Consider the following 21,328-nt stretch of genomic DNA (forward strand, 5'->3'; position numbering starts at 1 on the left):
AAAGACCACACCCTCACATCACCATAATCCCACCCACGTCCAGGAATTCATTTATCACTCCAGATTCATTCATCCTAAAAATAATACTCCCTGGACTCCTCGGGTTCCCTTTAGCCACCAGCTCCCCTTTATAGCAAAACTGCCCAAAAGTGTAGTGTCTCCTCACTCACATCTATCTGCTACAGGGGTCCCAACCTCTGCACTGAGACTCCTTTTTCCAAGGTCGCCAATGACTCCTAGGCCAATGACTCTTGCATCTTCTTACTCAATCACTCAGTAGTATTAAAAAAATCAATCACTTTGCCAGGGGATAGCAGGTGGGGGAAATGAGATGTTGATCAAAGGGTACAAACTTCCAGTTATAAAAGGAATAAGTTCCGGGGCTCTCACGTACAGCATGGTGACTACAGTTAGGAAGACTGTATTGTATACTCAAAAGGTGCTAAGAGAGCAGATCTCAAATGTTCTCAGTGCGTGCACACACACACACACGCACACACATCACTACCCCACACACAAAGGTAATTATGTGAGGCTACACTGCCCCGTTTCTTTAAACTTTTTCAGTAGCTTCACATTTCACTTAAATTAACATTTGAGTTTCTCACCATGACCCCCGTCACATCCTTCATCCTCCAGTTCCCACCTGCCTGTCTAATCTCATCTTGTTTCACTCGACCTCTCACTCAACCCACTCTGTTCACCCTGCCTTTGTTGTTGCTACTGCTGTGGTCCCTCTCTGGGCAAAGCAACACCAAACCAAACCAAACAAAACCAAACCAAACCAACACCAAAGCATGGCCAGTTCCTCTTTACCCTTTGGGTTCTCATTTCCTTGTTTTATTCTCTCCGCCTCTTTTTTTTCCATCTGAGCACTCACTCTTAGTTTTGTAAAAGCACCTATCACAAATTGTAATCATATAAATGACTGTTTACTTGTTTGTTGTCTGTTTCCCACCCCCTTCCAATAAACTCCCATCAGCCTATCAGCTCCATGAGGGCAGAAGCCAAGTGTGTTTTGACCCTTCTGGGTTGTTATGGCCTAGAAAGTGCCTGGCACATAGTGGGTACACAGTTACTATTTTTTTGGCTGAATGGTTGGATGGATGGAAATATTTTTAGGCTTATTCTACATTAAGAGGGAGACGAGATATCAACGAGTAGGACTGGTTTTCTAATGAGGGCTTGCTGGGGTGATCGGGGTCATTTTCCTGATGACTTGAATAGGTTAACCTTTGCTGCTGGGGTGCTGCTGTTTTCTCCCTGATCACCTATAATAATGCAATAAATAAAAACATCTGAAGGACATGGGCCGAAGAGGTAGGGGTCAACACTGGGCATGACTAATGAGTCACTTAAATGTCCTTTCTAACTTAGTATTGTGCATGCCTCGAGTTCGGGTATTGATTGTGGCCACCCAATTGAGAAGGGGAATTACAGCCTACTTATTCTCTTGTGGCTCTCACATTTCTGAAATGCTATAACTAACAGCTGCTACCCCTTGCAAGTCATGAAAGGAAAGGGAACCAAGACTCTGACCTTCTTAACACTATTGGCAATAGCTTCCTTGTGACCCAAGTCGTCTGCAGAAAGTTCATTTCCATATTTGTATTCAGGGTGAGCTTCTTCCTCTTGCTCAGCTGTGTGAAAGACAAAAGGAAAATCCATGAAGCCAACTTACCACCAAGGGGTCAGGCCTCCTCCATAATCTTGGGTAAAATATAAGCACTTCTAGAGAGGAAGGAAGCTAAATGAAAATGGGAACATTTAAATAAGCAATTTTTTTTCAAATAAAACTCTCACTAAACTCTTACCTACTCAAGGTCAAGGAACATATCTTGTTACTTCTCCTGCATCTAGCATGACTTTTTAAATTGAATATAGCTGATTTACATTGTGTTAGTTTCAGGTGTATAGCAAAGTGATTCGTTATATATATATATTTTTTCTGATTATTTTCCATTATACGTTATTACAAGATATCAGATATTGTTCTTGTGTTACACAGTAAATCATTGTTAGCATGGTTTTTACATGATTGATGCTTAACAAATTTTTCTTAAGTGAATGATTACTTCCTTTCCAGTATACTAACCTTAAAAATTAAAGCCTCAAACACCTCAGGAAGAACTGTGACTCATAACAGGGTATTTTGATCCTCTATGACACCCAGAGGAAAAAAAAAAAGATATAAGAGAAGGAAAGTACATTTGATAATTCTGAAAAAGAGTCAAAAATGTCCACTTGAATTTTATGGGCATAGTAACTTGTGGCCGGGAGTGGTGTGATATAAAAAAGATAGAGCTTGGAAGGACTTACTGCTCTCCTAAATCATTTGCCAAATCTGGCTGCGGTTTAAAAGACTCTGAAATCATTCATTGGGCTCATGGTGGGAAGGGAGCAGGAAGTGGGTGCTAAGTCAAGCTGGTGACCCAGGAGCCTGGCCTGGCTATATAGGGAGGCACAGATGCCATCACCCGGCCCACCAGTCCAGGAAATTATAAGAACCCTGGTATCCACCCAAGGCTGTAGGTGGAAAAAGGATTGCCTGTTGGAAAATTAGGCACATGCTGGTGTGAGATCTGTATTCCCATGATGCCCATCCTGCAGGGGCTCCCAGGAATTTGCCTAAAAACTAGCCAGAATCAGGAGACACCCACAGGCCACAGGACAAGGCCAACACAAATCCACACTGTCACTATACTGGGCATGAGGGACCTTTACTATTAAAAAAAAAAAAACAGTGAAAATATTTCTGAGGGAGGTGAACAGACCCATAAGAATTAGACATTTTTTGTTTTAAGTATGTTTCAAAGGTGGAAAGGAGAATTCAAGAACAGGAGTAAATGAAAAACTTTCACAGATTCTAAGGTGCATTTTTTCCCCGCATTGTAATATATCTAATATGGCAATGTATCCTTTAATCGATGGCATTTTACGATTCACTGGAAGCAGTTTTCTTTCTTAGTCAATAAAATAGTAGTGCCTTTCAACTGACGGTGTCTTAGATTCAGAATTTTAGATTGCTTTTTGCACAGTGCTATTCCCGGGAAGGGATAAAGGTAAGGGAAACGAGTCAGACACCCTCCTCTTCTGGAACTGATATTCTGATGAGGGGGTATTCTGGAGGCAGATGATTTTTTTTTAAGTAGGTCATATAGGCCTTGGGCAAGAAAAAAGGATTTGAGAAGCTGAAAGAGGTCTTAAAAGAATCTAGTCCAGTGTCTTCATTTAAAGGAAATAGATTCACAAATATGATTTGAATTGTCTGAGGTCACAGAGTTAGAATAGGGACCTAGATTTCTCAGGCTTCTAGCCCAATGCTGTTAATGTGACACTGGGTTTTCATGACCTACAGTCTGTAACCAAGATTTTGAAACCTCCCACCATCACTACTGAATTTCAATTTTATATCTAGTCTAACCTGCTTAGCCAGATATAAACTACTTGAATTTCCAGGGGTATACCCCATAGTAGGGGGAGAGACTTAGTAACTGTTTTAAAAGGGTTGTATGACTAAAGGTTAGCATCTCCTGAGTGTGTATGTATGCATAGACACACCCACAACCACACACAATGTTGCTATTCTCCACTGTTTGTCTGAATCTACATCCAGCCTAATGACTGGGCACACACTTCCACTGACTGAGAACCTTTTCTATTTTCTACAGCCTCCAGGCAGGCCTGCCCTCTTGAACTATGCTTGGTTTCCTCTTGCCTGCTGTGTTGAAGTATTTAAATGAGAGACTCTAGTCATTCAGGTATAGTAGGATCATACTGTGATAGCAGGGTAATTACAGCCAACTGGCTGACCAGAGCTGAAGTCAAGTATGACTGAGGAAACGTGAGACTCACATATGTAACTGGTATAGCAGAAACCTCTATGGCCTTAGAGAGAAATTCAGGTGCATATGAACCCATATATTTCTGTTAGAACAATCAAAATTTTATCTCAAACATTTTGGAATAACATGGGAATCACTAGAGGCAAATTTATTTTGTCTATAGGAATAATTAGCATTTGCATAAAAGTTGGGAAAGTACCCTTAAGGACAAGTAAGTGGAATCCTGCTGACCCCTCATTTTAGATTAATGTGTGTGTGTTCAGGAAACTTCACATTTTTGACTCACATCATTTATATATTTTTTCCTTTTTATAAAGAAAAATATTTTACCAATGATTTTGCATATTTATGTTCGCTTTATATTCCTATACATTAGAAGGACAATATTGTAAGGTACAGAAGGTCTTGACCCTGGAGTCAAGGCAATTCTGGGATTGAATCTTAGTAACATTGCTCACCAGCTGTGGGATTGCACGTAACGTATGTTACCACTCTAAGCTTCAGTTTCCTCATCTGAAAAATTAGTATAATAATACTTATTTCTTTAGCTGCATAAAGATTAGATGAGGAATTGATGTAAAGTACCTAATCCACAGTTGGTACAAAAATCGTAGTTATTATTATTATGATTTTTCTTAATGTATTCCATTATTCTTCAGTTTATTTTACTGGATTAGAGTATCTAGTAATACCTTACATGTGTATGATTATCATCTATGAAACTTAACCTAAGTTAAGGGACAGTTTTTATATAATATTCAGACTTTCAAATTTTAGAAGTATTTTATTGATCTTTTGAAATACCGCGTTGGCCAAATTTCCATAGGATGTTATGGAAAAACCTGAATGAACTTCTTGGCCAACTCAGTATATTCCTTTCAAGATTTTATTCTTAAATCTTGTTTGGGTTTATTATTTGCAAAAACTGTGAAATAATATAATAAGCAATGTGGCAGACTGTATTTTCCAAAGACAGCCGCAATAATATCAGCTTCCCACTGATTCTTCTACAACGTGATCTTGCCTCTCACCCACCCCCTGGAATGTGGGTGGGCCCTAACTAAGACTGCTTGGATGAATAGAATACAGAGGAAGTGATGATGTGCCAGTTCCAAGCACGGCTCTTAAACAGTTTAGCAGCTTCTGTTTTCTGCCTGTTGGAGCACTGGCTCTCAGGACGCTCTGTCAAGGATCTTGGCCACCATGATGTGAAAAGCCCAAGCCACTTGGGGAGGCCGCATGGGGGTGCTTGTGTCAGCTGAGCTCCCAAAAGCCAGCCAGCATCACCCGTCAGCCACGAGTGAGCCATCTCAAGACACCTGGCCCAGTGGAACCTTCAGATGACTCTAGCCCCTGATGTCATCTGCCGGCAACCGCATGAGAAACCAAAGGGAGAGCCCTCAACCTGAGCCCAGGTGACCCACAGAACTAGGAGAGATAATAATAAAGTGTTTTGGGGTGGTTTGTTACACAGTAATAGATAACCACAACAGGCATTGATTAAATACTGCCAGGTATCTCTGGCCTCCCAGACCCTCCCTGATGTATAAAACATATGGAAGTAAGTCATGTTCCCAGGCAACATAAATCATTCATAAAGTCTCTTCCATAGTCAGGAGTCTTTATTAAGGGGTTGTGAATACGAATCGTTGATTCTCACAGCTTTTAGGTTTTTACCTATAATGTCAAACTTTCCTAAAATCTACTCTTCTATTTCAGATGTTTATATGAAAAACAGAGTTTCTACAAATGTTTCTAAATTACTTAGCTCCAAGACACTATCTAAATTCAAGGCACTAACCAATAGACACTCAATGTACGTCCAAACTATTCTGTTAATCAACTCTCATGTCATTTTGTTAATCAATTCTCATGATACATAATGAACAAATAATTTTCTAAAAACATTCCAAATCTTTCAAATGACCCATGTAAAACCAAAGATTATGGTAGTGGCTATATGGCCAAAGTAAAAATAGAAGCTAATAACAAATATTAAAATATTTTGAGCAAGGCTGCCTTTGCAAAAAATATCTACCTGTAAATACAGATACAGGCAATTCTGGTGAGCTGGTTATTTGAAGGAATTTGAACTTGAAAGTTTAATTCTGGCTTTGAGTTTCTAGTTCACTATAAGTGCACACAAACCAAGCATTTACTGAGGGTCTCTATCCAGGTTCCTTCCCTTTTAACTCGCCTTACTGCTGTCATCAGTAACAGCACTGATGTTCAGGTTTTGTTTATGGGAAAGAACTGCAGAAATGTTCTTTTTATTCCAAGCCCGACCTTCTACAGCAAGTGCTTCAAGGATTCTCTGGCTGTGAGTTTCTGCTGAATAGCTGAACGCACAACAGGAAAGGAGATGACTAAGCTACTAAAATCTAGTGTGCAGGTAAATTCTAAGCCATACTATTTGGAAAAATACCCCAAAATAACAAAAGATTAATGTTGGTACATGTACCTGACTATTAGGAATTAGAATGTTGTGTTATATAAAAGGGTCCACTGAGACAAATTCATCTTTTTCTTATTTTAAAAAGTATTTTTTTGTGATGTATAAATTTAAAACATCCAACTCACCACTTTCTATTTCCTCTTCATTGTCATCCTCTAAGATGTTCACTGGGGCAGCGGATTCTCCTGCTTCCATCATACTTTTCAAAGCTTCAAGCTGTTCTGTTATTAAAAATAAACAAGAAGGAGATGGAGACAGGTGTTGGATCACTTATAAAATAGGTTTGAAGATCAACATGGAGAAGGAAATGAAAAGGGAAGGGAAACCTACTGTCGAGGCTCAGCCACGGCCACTGTCTCCCCAGTCCTGGTGGCCTCGAGTCCTTAAGGCAAGTACAACAACCCTATTATCTATACACACTGAGCCACTATTGGAACGTGAGGGCAATGCCCCATATGCTGGTCACCAGCTTGAGAAGTCACAGCTCAGTCCCTGTGAAGGATCTGAAGCTTGATAACGAAAGCCCAGAATTTGGAGCATCTGGCACAGAGCAAGGTTTATGGACTGTTATGGTGAAGTGACAGAATAGAGACTGAAAAAGCTTCAAGAAAAAATATTTTTCTTTTATTAGTCGTGAACACATATAAAAGATGTCTAACAGCCAGCATTAAGAACATTGTTGGGGGGCTTCTCTGGTGGCACCATGGTTAAGAATCTGCCTGCCGATGCAGGGGACACGGGTTTGAGCCCTGGTCCGGGAAGATCCCACATGCCGTGGAGCCGCTAGGCCCGTGCGCCACAACTACTGAGCCCGCGTGCTGCAACTACTGAAGTCCACGCACCTAGAGCCTGTGCTCCTCGACAAGAGAAGCCACCGCAATGAGAAGCCCACACACTGCAATGAAGAATAGCCTCTGCTCGCCGCAACTAGAGAAAGCCCGAGCGCAACACCGAAGACCCAATGCAGCCAAAAAAAAAAAAAGAGTATCGCTGGGAAACAGGCACTCTTCATATATTACAGTGAGGGTATAAACTGATACAACTTTTCTGAAAGTCAGTATAACAAGATACATATGATATAAAATGTGTACATGCTTTGGCCAACCAACTCTAATTGTACCAAGGAGAAGGCTGCATGAATGTACAAAATGAACACCCAAACATGTTTACCATTGTTGTTCTCATAGCAATGAAAATCCATCAACTTGGATCTGTTTAAATTACACTATGTGCCACATAATAAATTCTGTATAGTGTTTCATACACTAGAATCAAAAAAAAATTTTATACATAAGAATTAAAATTAGTATGTAGACTTATATCCTACTGGATATGAGTATACTTCATTGGTTGAATTAAAAATGACTAAAAATCAGTATATTTAACATGATCCCAGTTTTGTTAAAAATGCGTGTATACGTTAAAAGTGTACATGTGTACATGTGTCTCTAATACATGTATATGTGTGTAAAATATATAATTTAGTGCTATTTTATTATATTTTTCTTTGCTGTTTTCATTTTCCTATAGCATTATTGCTTTTGCAATAAACATAAACGAGCTAAAATAGCTAAAAATTTTAATTTAGAATAACCAAGGGGAAAACCACAATGCAATCATACCAATATTTGATGCTATTCGTTCACTGAACTAAGAGATTTGTTGGAAGAAAATATTTTCAAAGAAAATGTTCTGGGAAAACACAGTGGGGGCAATGTCTAGATAAAATCATCTCCCCCCACCCCCCGACCACACACACATTCACACTCGCGTATTACCTAGGATCCCTAGATATGTATATATCACAGGGAAAAGTGCAAAGGGAAGCTTTTAAAGAAGGCTTTAGAGTGTATAAAATGATAAAGTGCTAGTTCCTTATACCTGACAAATTCTAAAATGCTTCTTTTGCTTTCTTCTCATCTTTCCTTGGGACTCCTCCAAATTCTGATCTATGAATATATGAATATGTTTTCCCACTGCAGGAAGGGGTTGATGTGGAACCTAAACTTGAATAAAAATGTGGCAACTTTGCTCTGCACAGTATATAGAACATCACCACTAGACCTGCTTTCCCCCCAATCCGTGGTGTTAAAGTATATTTCATTCTAGATAGCTGAATTGTCTCAACATGCAAGATACGTATGCTTCTGCCATAGATGAGTGTATTTGACTTACTTTTTTCAACCTCAGATTTCAGCCGTTTATTTTTGATGAGTATTTTTCTTTTGAGGTCATTTGGGGATGGCAAAGGCCTGCCTGGTTCCAGCTAGAGACAAAGAGAAAAGGCTGAATTCACGACAGGGTTGTACTTCTCCCTTCTCATTCCCAGCCCAGAATGAGCAGAAGGCCAACCAACATCCACTAGATGGCAGTCTGCACAGTTTTACACTTTCATTCTGCAACCCAAACTAGCCTGAGCTTTGCCTTACACTAAGGCAGCAAATTTGGCATCCACAGGGTCTCTAGAGCTTTGCAGAGCTACTCCACCTTCCCCAGGGAGTGGGGTCTGACCTACAGTGGTCTTGGGGAAAGGGGTCCAGCTCAACCCCAGACCTTGCCGCCTTTAAGTACCTGGTAAAGTACAAGAGGTGATGGGGTCAGCTGGGGTCAGAGGTGCCCTCCCAGGCAAAGTCAAGAGGCTCCTGAGCCCCCCCAAGTGTTGGGCTGTACAGTAAGCTGGTCTGCTCAGTAGGGTGATCCATCTTCAATGCTTGGGATTGTGGCTTTGTGGGTTCAATAAGAGAATTAAGAAGGAAGTGGTCCTAATTATTGAAATCTGACCTCTACTATGGTTTCATTGGCTTGGATTAATGTCTGCAAAGGGGATGTTCCTTTATTTGATTACTTCTGATCCACAGAACTGTGTTGTATCCAGTCATCCATTCCCCATCCCCCCACCATCCATCTATATACCCACCTATCCTTCCACGTGTCCACTCATTTCCCAAACTAATTTTTATACTATCTGTACACGCAAGGTACCGTGCCTTCCTATGTCAGTCCTGACTCAAATGAAACCCTCTGCCGAAATTCTGCTCCTTTTGGGAAGCCTGCTGTAACCAGTACACTCCAAGTGATCTCTTCTGCACCTGGATATTGGCAATAAATATTCACCACACTAAAGCCCATCTGTTTTAGTTACGGTTTTACATTTGTATACTGTGCCCTCCTTCCAGGACTGAAAGTTCCGTAGTTCAGATCTTAATCTCATTTATATTGCCTATACCTCCCATAATCTCTCATGTATGTGCACATCACAAAGAATGCAGAGATCTTTCCGTAAAAGCCAGCACCTTAGTCTAACAAAGAAAATAAAACAAACAAAGGGCCTAGGTAAAAAATAAAATAAAATAAAGCAAGCATGTTTCTTAGTTTAGGTTCCCTTAGAATCAGTCTGAGACAAAGAGGAAAGTACCAGTAATTTATCTGGGGGGCAGCTCCAGGGAACTCCAGCAGAGGAGTAGGAAAGTGAGAAAAAGAAGACAGGCAGCCATGAAGGGTGTGCTACCAGGCAAGTTGTCACTGTGGACGGGAGCATGATCCCACTGGGGAGCTTGGGGGGACAGTGGGGACCATGTGCCCGGAGTCATCCCGCCTGAGGAATGAGGGAACACGGGGCGGGGGTTGGTAATTTTCTGGTACTTCTGGACTGACTTTCCTGTGTGCACAGAGCTCCAGGGACCAGAGCGTCCCCCCAGCAGTAGCTGCAGGTGCTGGCGGTGGAGACCAGGTCGGTGTGCAGGGAAGCAGGAAGCACTGCCAGGATGTGGGCGGGGCCCCTGCAGCCAAAGCTTCAGCAGGCTGAAAATATCCTCCTATATCTTTTTTCAGTTCCCAAAGATGTACTTCTACAAAACTCACTGTTAAACTACCTGATGTGTTCCCAGGTAGCACGGAGCACCTTCCCCCTTTAGTCATGGCGATGTTCTATTGCTGCTTCGGGCTACTGTGTTTGGGCCTATTAGCTGCTCATCAACAGTGGGGCAAAATATTTCAGTACTGTAGAGGGTTTCATACTTTCTTTCACTCCAGTAGCTTTCGTGTTACTCCCAACATCTTGGGAGAGTGGATCTTAACCACTTGGGGGTTATGGATCCTGGTAAAAATCTGATGAACTCTCTGGAATGACTGTATTCAAAACAGCAAACTGTATGCAGTTAGAATGAGTTCACAGACCCCACAAAGCCTATCTATGGGGAACAGGTTAAAAATTCTTTGTTTGATGAAGGAATTAGTAGGTGTAAAAATGAAGCTCGAAATCGTGCATATAACATTGCCCAAGAGTTTATTTTGGACTTAGGAGCTTGAACTTCTGGCTTGTGACTTGATCCAGGGAACTTCCCATAGCAACAGCCTCCCGTGGGTGCGGAACCCTGGCTGCACATTTGATTTACCTGGAGAGCACTTAAAAAACACCAGGATCTGGCTGAACTCGAATCAATTTCAGAATCTCTGAGTGGGGCTGTGGCAGAGGTATGTTTCACGGTCCCCCCAGGCGATTCTAACCTGTCACTGAACTTGACAATGATCACCAACTCTAGACTCCTGGCCAGTGCGCACTTTGTGAAATTTTAGGACAGAGGTCTCAGAAGCCATAGAGACCCCATGATCTTCTGAATAAAACTGAGCCAGATGTTTACTTTATGCCTCTCTCTACACACCCCTCTGAAGCACAATGGAAGCTTCCCATACCAACAAATTGAAATACACATGAAGATCTTTAACATTAGTCCTCCAGAACTACTTGGCCCTTCAGAAATGAATTTCAAAACAAATCCATTCATGTTAGAAATATGGTTTGCTAAAAATACATACTGGATGTGATTCAAGTGCTTGTTTCAACAGGAGATCTCCAAATAGATCTTCGCAATATTTGGACATCTTGTACTGTTGATATTTGCTAGAGGGAAAGAACCAACATTTGTAAATTCAAACATCCATTAACTGTGCAGAATAAGAATAAGAAACATCCATTCCTAGCGATTAAAAACTCTCACTCTGCAAAATGTTTGATTGTCCTCTTGATGCTAATGGGTTAACTGGTGTAGTTTTAAAATAAGTCGATTCTTCCCCCAAACTAAGAGTTGGTAAGCAGAGTAAAAAGTGTCTTTCAAGTTCATCAAGTCTGACTACAAACATACTGCCAAGTCTTCCAACTCAATGGAACATTGAGCAAGGTGTCCTGCTCTCTGAACTTTTGTTTAGAGGAAGCATTTCTAAAACACATTAACATGACTTTTTTTTTTTCTTTTCTTTTGTGGAAGTGTTGAGAGGTAGTGGTTTGAGTTTCTTCTCTTTTTTTATTCCCCCATAAGACTATGTGTACTTACCACTTCACAAAAGAAACTATTCGGTTATTCAAAAAGATGTAGAGCAGGGGTGGGGAATGGGGATTAGGAAACAACACTTAGAGACTTGGAGTAGAATGAATCATTATACCTGCAGTGATTTTCAAAGGAGAGAATTACAGGATATTCAGATGTGACAAATGCAGTTTCCTTGATGGCTTGAATAACATCCTTGAAAGATAAAGAGTGTTAATGAGAGAGGAGAGAAAAAAAATTAAGGTACCTGAAACCAATTGGAGACTATTAATTTGAGCTTTTCAGAAAGTCAGTTTTGGCAATTAAAACCTGGAGAACCCATTTACTGCTACAGACTGAGTCCCCTGTGGTTAGACCCAGGCACAGTTCATGGTTAATGACACTTTTTTTCAAAGCTACTTTTACTTCTCCAAAACAAGACATTTCACCTAAATGGCAGTGCAGTTCCTTGCTTGATAATCTGCCAAGATGGGTTCAGAGCTCACCTTTCTCACTGAGGAGCAGGTGAGATTTCTGCACGGAGATTTTCACAGCAGACCCCTCTCCTTCCCCTCTCGCCTCGAGGAGAAATGTGTTGGTAAAAACCTCAGGACTGTTAGAAGCTTTTATTGACTTTCCTCTGCCTTTTCGCACCAGAGTTGGGCTACATTTCATTAATTCAATGAAGACTCCTGTGAATTGATGTGACATTTGCAATATCCCTTGTTTTGTATCACCCTGGTAGTTAACCATGGGGCAAGTCCCATCATTTTGTTAGTTGGGAAAATATTTGACAATAGCTATCTAGGGAAGTCCATTGGAAAGAGTAATGGCCTAGGCTAGACAATCTTGGAGTATTTTACTGAGCATTCTTATGGCTCAGGTGGTCCTTTAGCTATTCTTGCTTGAAGTTTCTTCTCAGGCAAAAATGCCTTGAGTCACTTCCCAAGTGACCTTGATTATCCACTTGAATTGACCTAGAATTACTCCTTTAGGAGAATCTTGGCTCTGCCCATGGTTTCTTCTTTGCTCACCTCCAAGCTGAGAGGGAAGAACTTCCTTTTGAGCTTCAGCTTCCCTATTAGGCTCCTTAATTCTATGAAAAAAGATGTCAACCCTTGCTGTCAGTTTGGTGGCTATGCAAACTCATGGCTTCCCACTTGAACATACTCTTGGTACTTCTCAGGAAATGTAAACTTGAATTGATTGATGTTCAAAACTCACCAACATCTTGGCTAAGAGAAGTGATATGCATGGAGGGTCACGGGTCTAGGGTCTAGGTGTCTGTTTTTAAAAACACTTTTGGTGGGACTTCCCTGGTGGCACAGTGGTTAAGAATCTGCCTGCCAATGCAGGAGACACAGATTCAATCCCTGGTCCGGGAAGATCCCACATGCCACAGAGCAGCTACGCCCATGCACCGCAACTACTGAGCCTGTGCTCTAGAGCCTGTGAGCCACAACTACTGAAGCCCATGTGCCTAGAGCTTGTGCTCCGCAACAAGAGAAGCCACCGCAATGAGAAGCCTGTGCACCGCAACAAAGAGTAGCCCCCACTCGCTGCATAGAGAAAGCCTGCACGTAGCAACAAAGACCCAATGCAGCCAAAAATAAGTAAATAAAACAAATAAATCTATTAAAAAACAAAACAAAACAACCCCAGTGATTTTCCACATGTTGGCAGAGTTGAGAACCATTGATCCAGAGGCTGAAATAACTCTCCTGAGTTATACGAAACTGACAGAGGTTGACGTACTTGACATATTGTCCAACCACAGAATTTCATTTTTTCACTTGTCTTTTGGCAGGACATCACTGGAGCATATTGAGGAACTTGCTAAGAAACCAACCTTCAAATTGTACATAGAGATCACCAAAAGGCCATGACTGAAATCCAGTTTATAAAAGTGTAGATTACATTCTGTGAGGATCTTACGGGGGGCGACTTCTATCTGGTGTCAGTACTGGGGAATAACTGTGCTTCTCTGGACTAACTACTCTGTATGTATTTTACAAATCCTGTGAATTATCATGTTTCTCTCCTTGCACTGAATTCAAAAAAGTCTGGAGCCCAATTTGTGGTATGGCTTGAAAGTTTATAGGATCTCTTGACAAGCATTCATTAAACTCTAATCTCACTATCTTACTTTCTTACCCATATAGGCACTATTTATAATCTATTTTATTTCCTGTATTCTATTTATCTTTTTATTCCACTTTGAAAGTCCTTCAGGAAAAATGCAAAGTAAGTAAGCACAAAAATAGATAAGAAAATGAAAGACTGTTTTTAAAGTAAGTGGAACAAGGGAGGTTCTGCTGGAGAAATCTCATTATATGGCACTATCACCATTTGAAAGCAGAAAAAGTAGCATGAAGGAAATATTAAGTAGAGAAAACATTTTTCTTGACTTTCTCTGAAAAACTGGAAGAATGGAATATAAAGGTAAGATGCTTGAGAAGATGAATAATTTGTTTTCTCCACTCTGTTTCCACAATAGTTTGGAAAAGGCAATGGTGAGGTAATTTTAAAACTTACCTTGGAACCCTCCTACACTGTGGTTGGGAATGTAAATTGGTGCAGTCACTATGGAAGACAGTATAGAGGTCCCTTAAAAAGCTAAAAATAGAGCTACCGTATTATCCAGCAATATCACTCCTGGGTATATATCTGGAAAAAATTCCAATTCAAAAAGATACATACACCCCAATGTTCATAGCAGCACTATTAACAATAACCAAGACATGGAAGCAACCTAAATGTCCATCGACAGAGAAATGGATAAAGAAGATGTGGTACATATATACACAATGGAATACTACTCAGCCATAAAAAAGAATGAAATCACACCACTTGCAGCAACATGGATGGACCTAGAGATTATCATACTGAATGAAGTAGGTCAGAAAGAGCAAGACAAATACCACATGATATCACTTATATGTGGAATCTAAAATATGACACAAATGAACTTATTTATGAAACAGTTTTTCTATGTCTGTGAGTCTGTTTCTAACAGTTACCAAAGGGGAAAGGGGGTGGGGAGGGATAAATTAGGAGGTTGGAACTAGCAGATATAAACTACTATATATAAAATAAACAACAAGGTCCTACTGTATGGCATAGGGAACTATATTTAATATCCTATAATAAACCATAATGCAAAAGAATATGAAAAAGAATATGTATATATATGTATAACTGATCACTTTGCTGTACAGCAGAAACGAATACAACATTGTAAATCAACTATACTTCAATTAAAAAAAAAAAGAAACACTTACCTTAAAAAGGATATCTGTGCACATTGCTTTTCCATGAGTTATTATTGGTTCTTGGTCCTCACCTTTTCCATCCCAACAGTCAAGTTCAACACATCTAGGAACATTGTGATTTACCAATATTAAACCTTTACAATAAAATAGTGTGTGTACAAATGAAAAGACATCAGAATAATTTGTTTTCTATAGAAGTAGAAAATGGAATGAAGGAAGTAACACGATTATTTTTTGGAGGATGCAGGTTAAAATTGCACCAGATTGGTGTCATCAAAAAGGGACTGTCAGAGATTAAGAGAGAAAAGAGATGTAACAAGCAGTGAGGTTCTGGATGAAATCCTAGTTGTGACAAAGCTGTAATAAAGGACAATTTGAGGACAACTGGGAAAATTTAGATATGGGCTGGGTTTTATAGGATGTTAAAGAATACTGTAAAAATTTTGTAGGTGGGATGATGTTACTTTGGCCATAAATTAAAATGTTCTCGTTGTTTCAGTGACTCATATTTAAGCATTCAGAAACAGATGTAGTGATGTAGTTAAAGTCCTTTAACATATTTCCACACACACAGAAAACAGTGACTTGAAAAATTAAGTATTGGTCATCGACAATCAAGAAGCCAATCATAATGTAACTACATTTCTTATTTTTCACTTTCTGCATTTTTACCATATTTTAAACCTCAAATATTTTCCTATTTCTGTAAAATTAAAGCCATTTAAAATAATCTTTATGATCTGAGAATGAAATTTTAGAACTTTGAACATTAAGTAAAGCTAAATTTGCAAGTGTCTATGACCAACAGGAAACTTAGCATGACTTCTTAAAATATGCTATCTTTTTGGTAATGTTGGGGGAATATTTTAAATTTACAGTAAAAAAAAAAAAAACACCTTTTGACCCATAGGAGGACTCTAGACCTTCTGGAACAGATACCAATTTTCCTTTCTCAAGGTTAAATGGCCATCGTAATCCATTAAAGAGAAAGACAAATGTCCTTTTCACTCTGAATGCTACTTCCTATTTTTCAGAGAAAACTAAATTCAATTGAAGAGCATCAAATCCAAAGAAGAAACAGTGTCTTGAGTTTCTGACCTGCAACCAGCCAGGAGGACCTGTCTGTACATTTCTACTGAAGACTTCCCACCAAACTGTCTGCCAGTGAGATAGGTGTTGTGGGAAGAGCTGATGAAGTAGTGAGCCAGAGGGTGGTCCATTTCTTGGTAAAGCTCTAGGCGATCTAGGAAGACTGGGGCATTTTCATCTGACATCAGGTATCTGCAAAACCCATCACTTGATATTTGGCCTGGGGGGAAAAGGAATATCATGGTAGACTTATGGCTCTGAAGATACACATCTCATGTTTTATTTATGACATTTGAGGCAACTTAAACAGGAGGAGTAAAAACTTCTTCATAGTCTCTTTCCCAAGAACTTTCGTCTTTCAGAACTTGAACGAAGTACCCGCATTGCATAAGTAATCTAATGCTTTCCACAAATAGGAGGCATCTGCTTTCACATCCATGATGGCAAAACAATCAGTTCCCTAAGTTCAAAAGTGCAGCACCAGGAGCCAGATTGGAGAAGGGATGAGTGGCCTCTCTGGATTCAAATAATTCCATTTTCCTATTTCATCTAAAAAATAGGATATGGGACCAGTGAGATGAGTATTCAGTGGTCATTGAAACGTGATCCCAAGAGCCACCACTCATCTCAATCACACCTTTGTGACATGGGACAGGGCCAGTGTCAATATTTCTGCACCTTCTCCTACCCTGTCAACCATCAACAGCTTCAGCTTCTTGCATTTACTTAAGCATTTCCAAGTTACAAGCTGGTTTCAAGCTTACAGAAAAGTACAGATAATAGCAGGATAAACAGCTATACCACAGGCTTGTTAGATCTTAACCTTTTCCTTTATTTGCTTTACATTTTTTAAAGAAATGCATAATTACAGATGCCCATGAAGCACCCTGTGTGCCCCACCTCAACTCCATTCAATTCCATCTTTTTATTCCTAGGTAGACAGCCAATAATCTAGTTTTTGTGTTTAACATTCCCAAAGTGGTTCTGTAACTTTATATGCATTTATCCAAAAAGTAGGTAGTTTTGACTATTTTAAAATTTATATAAAAGTTACCCCATTATTTGCATTTGCAGCTTGCCATTTTTTCTGCTTTCTTGTGACTTATCTAGTTAATATAAGTAGCTCTTGTCCATTTATTTTTCACTGAGTAATGTATAGTAGAAGTATGCAGTGTGTAGAGTGTAAAGTAGTCCATATGTGAATATACCACAATTCATTATCCATCATTCTGTTGATGGATATTTAGGTCATTCTATTTATAACTAAACGAACTGCAGTAAAAATTTGTGTGTCTATCTCCTTGGACACATACATTTATACTTTCCCAGGCACTGTGATAGATGCAGGATAGAAGAAACAGACAAGCCCTACCTTCATGAAACTCATATACTATGGGTGAGAGAACAAATAAATTAAAAAATAAATATAATGTTATGAAAATGCTAGAAGGAAACAGAAAGCAGGGTAGGAAAGCAATCAAGAATGACCAGGATGCTGTGTTTGCTATGTGGCCAGCAAAAGTCCTTCTGATGAGGTCACATTCATGCATGGGGAGCAAGCCCCATGCACCCCTGGGGCTGCCCCATCCTAGACAGAAAGGTCAGCAAGTGCAGAGACCATGTGATGGAGGGGAAAGTAGCTAAAAATGAAGAATCCAAATCCAAATCTACATCGGTTGGACTTCAGTCTTCACTAAGTACTTTGGATCTTATTCTGAGTGTGCTGGGAAGTCTTTGGAGCATTTTGAAGAGTGGAAGAACATAATTAGATTTGATTTTAAAAGGTTTACTATGACTGCTGTGTGGTACATAAATCATAGGGCATTGGGGAAAGGAGAAGACTAGTTAGAAGTCAGCTGGCCTCATCTAGGGAGAGATGATGTAGGATCTGATAGTCCAGTAAGTGTGGAGACGGTGAGAAGTGATTTATTTTCAGGATAGATCTTGCAGGTTTTGTTGATGGATCAGAGATGATGTGAAAGAATAAACAAGTCAAGGATGATTCCAAGAGTTTTGGCATGAAAAGCTGGGTGAGTCATGGTACCATTTTCTAGGCTGGGAAAGGGACAGGTCTGTGGATGGGGACAATCAAAGCATATTATGTGTGTGTGTGTGTGTGTATATATATATATATATATATATATATATATATATATATATATATATATATATATATATATTTGAAATGTCCACTCAGCATCCAAATGGAGAGGTCTACTATACAGGTCTGTAGTTTAAGAGACAGATTAGGAGTGGAGAGTTTAATCTGAAAGTCATGTGTGTATAGAAGAAACTTAAAGCCATTGGCTTGGATGAGCTCATTCAAGGAGTGAGGATAGAAGGAGCAGAGATCTGAGGACTGAGCAGGGCCACTCTGACACCAGACTCGGGAAAGACATGGGACATTCTCTAGGGTACATACTTGGAAGTAAAGAGGCTGGGCTGTAGGAGAGGCATATTTTCCACTTTATTATTGACAAAATATTCATCAAGGTGGTTGTTTGTACCCATTTACACACTCAGCATAGTTGATAAGAATGCCTTTGGCACCACATTCTCACCCATACTTGATAATGACAGACTTTAACATTTCTGTCATATGTGAAATGGTGAAGCTATGCTTTTTAGATGTGTCAGTGGTACTTTCATAGACTTTTAGGACCTGGGAGGAACTTATACATAATAAGACACACCTCTATCATAACATTTATCACACCACCAAGGCACTACTGAGTCATAGGTCTTTCTCCTTCAGTAGATCACAACCACCTTATTTCATTTTGAATCCCCAGCACCTAGCACAGTGCTTGGCTGTGCCTATAAGGATTGAAAGCAGGCGACAGAAATACTAGCTGAATGACTGCATGAACGCCACCATCTTACAAGCAGGGAAACTGAGGTCTAGGAATACAGTTCCTTGCTCAAGGTCACACAGCAACAGGGGATGCAACAAAAATCACATCACCTCCCACCACTGCAAAGTACTAGATTTTCTGCCAAGCCACTCCTCCCTTCACTTAAATCACATGCCATGTGGACTTAATTATGATACTCAGGATATTGATAAAGAGGTAAGTAATGAAGCAGTCTTTCTGAAAATAGATATTTGAGACCCTAGCAGAAAAGTGTAAATGTATGACTATAACCAAGGGAAAACTCTGTTGGGCTTGGAAAAATATCAGGGGTAAGGCCACATGGTATGGTGGGCCAGGCATGCATGTAAATGGGTTCTATGTGGGTCCAGAGAACGTATAAATCTTTCAGCCACACTCACTGAGGTACAAAAAAAAAAGAACCTCTATTCTAAAGAGGAGAAAACTGAGGCCATGATACTCATGGGCAGATGGGACAGAAAGAACTTAACCTAGATCTCCCTTCACTCTCCACCGAGACATAAGGCCAGAGACTCCAGATCAGGTATCTCCTGGCACTCCCTGGAGATACTCTATCAGCATCATCGCTCTCATCCTTTGCAGGTGTTTCTCATGGCTATAGAACCAATCTTAACTTTCCTCTCCATACCTTTCCTTTGTTAAATGTTGGAATGAACAACACATTGTTTCCAAAGTTTCATTGAAAGAGGCAAATGCTCAAAAACCCCAACAATTTGCTAAATTGATTCCTATTTAATTTCATGTCAATTGCATTTATCTTCCATACCAGAGGTCAAATGATGAGTAAAAAGACTCTTTAAATCGCGTATTAAATTTAGTTAGCTTGCAAAACTAAAGGGAGAAGAAGAAGGTGTCAATTTTGATAGCAAATGCCATTGTTTTCATAGATGGTGAACAGAGACTATAATTGGCATTTTTACATTTTAAGCACTATGCGATACTAAAGATAAGAAAGTACATGGGGAAAATATCACTATAGTTTAATAACAAATTTATCATTACACTTCAGGCAGCACGAACAAATTTTGGTGTAAGGTAAAATTTATACTTAGAGCAAGGAAAAAAAAAAAAGTCAGTCAGTTATCAATCCTTGCCTCTAGAGAGCCCCAAAGCATTTAAAGATACCTTTAACTAAAAATTCAAGGACTTTAAACGTTGCATATGTCCTTGATTTTTTTAAACAAAGAAAAATTCTCTCTGTTTACACTTTTCTTACCTTTTTTCTTCAAGTCTTCATCAGGCTCATACATCTCAATGATCTGCATTGCCCTTTTAGTATCATAAAATGGGAATAAAATTTCATTCAATCGAGGATCTCGTTGATGCTATGATGAGAAAATAACTCCATTTAGGCTGACATTCACCCTTGGGCCAGTACACATCACTGAAGTATGTAATTTCTAATATAAGATATATCTAGAATATCATGTTTACAGTTACAAAGAGAAGATTTCACTATTTTCCTGCCTTTCTTCCTAAAATAGACTTCAGAAACGTCCAAATTTGCTAGTAGTATTTTATTGGTTCCCCTCACTGAACTGATGAGGGAGAAAACAGAAGATACTTTCTTTCTTCAAAAGTTGACGGACAGAGAAAACGGTATGGCATTGCCATACCACAGGCAAGACATTTGGCATAAGTGCTTATAAAAAGTGAGAGCAAAAATCTTTAAAAAAAAAAAAGGATAAACAAAAGCAAAAATTCAAAAAAAACCCAAATATATAACATACCCATTTAAATGCCAAACCAAAAACAACAATAACAAAAAACCCCTCCAAAACCCTAAAGTTAGACAGGCAAATATCATTTTATTTTCATTATGTCTTTCTACATGAATAAAAGATTTCTTGGGAACTGTAAACTTCATTCTCTTGAATCAATATTTATCAAAATGAATCCATTGTAATAGTTGAAAATTAATCAGCACAGGGATATTTACAAGCTCTAAACAATATGAAAATTTGTGTTTAAATATCAGTAGTTCAGAAATTCTATTTCACTATGAAATATAACTTGGTTTGCCCCGAGGAAATTCTCTGGGCAGAAAGTACATAAATAATTTGGAGGTTGGTGATGTCATTCTTTTCAAATCAGCACCTATAGGCTCCTGGTGCTATGTTATATGAGGCACCAGGAGCAAAGCTATTTCTGCAGTTCTGTCATCCTAACTTTACAGCAGTGATGAAAAAAGTCCAACTTACTGACTCAGCTACAATCGTGTGTGTGTGTCTATCTGACTATCTTTCTGTACCTAGAGGTAGTGGGTCTATTAAACTTCCTTATTGTTTGTGGTAGATTAGAGGACCAAACACTGCATCCCTGGTCATCCATCAGATAAATAAATAAAGGAAACTTCAATGGAATAATGGCATATAAGCAGATGTGAGCAAAACTTGGTCAGTACGTAGGACACCGGCAACAACTCTTTACCCAAATATATGCACAGACTTTGAAAAGCACTATTGAAAAA

The 21,328-nt window shown here is 39.4% G+C and overlaps 1 protein-coding gene across 1 annotated transcript in view; it reads right to left on the minus strand.

The window, feature by feature from the left end:
- The window catches only part of PLCB4 (phospholipase C beta 4), a 420,519-nt gene that overhangs the window by 67,787 nt on the left and 331,404 nt on the right, over positions 1-21,328 (minus strand). The window contains exons 12-19 of the mRNA XM_082670036.1: positions 20,075-20,183; positions 15,974-16,184; positions 14,885-14,978; positions 11,740-11,819; positions 11,116-11,200; positions 8,476-8,566; positions 6,426-6,521; positions 1,540-1,640 (exon numbers count right to left, since the gene is read on the minus strand). Of these exons, the coding sequence (XP_082526162.1) occupies positions 1,540-1,640; positions 6,426-6,521; positions 8,476-8,566; positions 11,116-11,200; positions 11,740-11,819; positions 14,885-14,978; positions 15,974-16,184; positions 20,075-20,183 (867 nt within the window). The remainder of the gene's footprint in view (positions 1-1,539; positions 1,641-6,425; positions 6,522-8,475; positions 8,567-11,115; positions 11,201-11,739; positions 11,820-14,884; positions 14,979-15,973; positions 16,185-20,074; positions 20,184-21,328) is intronic.

Source organism: Grampus griseus, assembly GCF_964374135.1.
Source record: "Grampus griseus genome assembly, chromosome: 14".
In the NCBI taxonomy this organism is placed as follows: domain Eukaryota; kingdom Metazoa; phylum Chordata; class Mammalia; order Artiodactyla; family Delphinidae; genus Grampus; species Grampus griseus.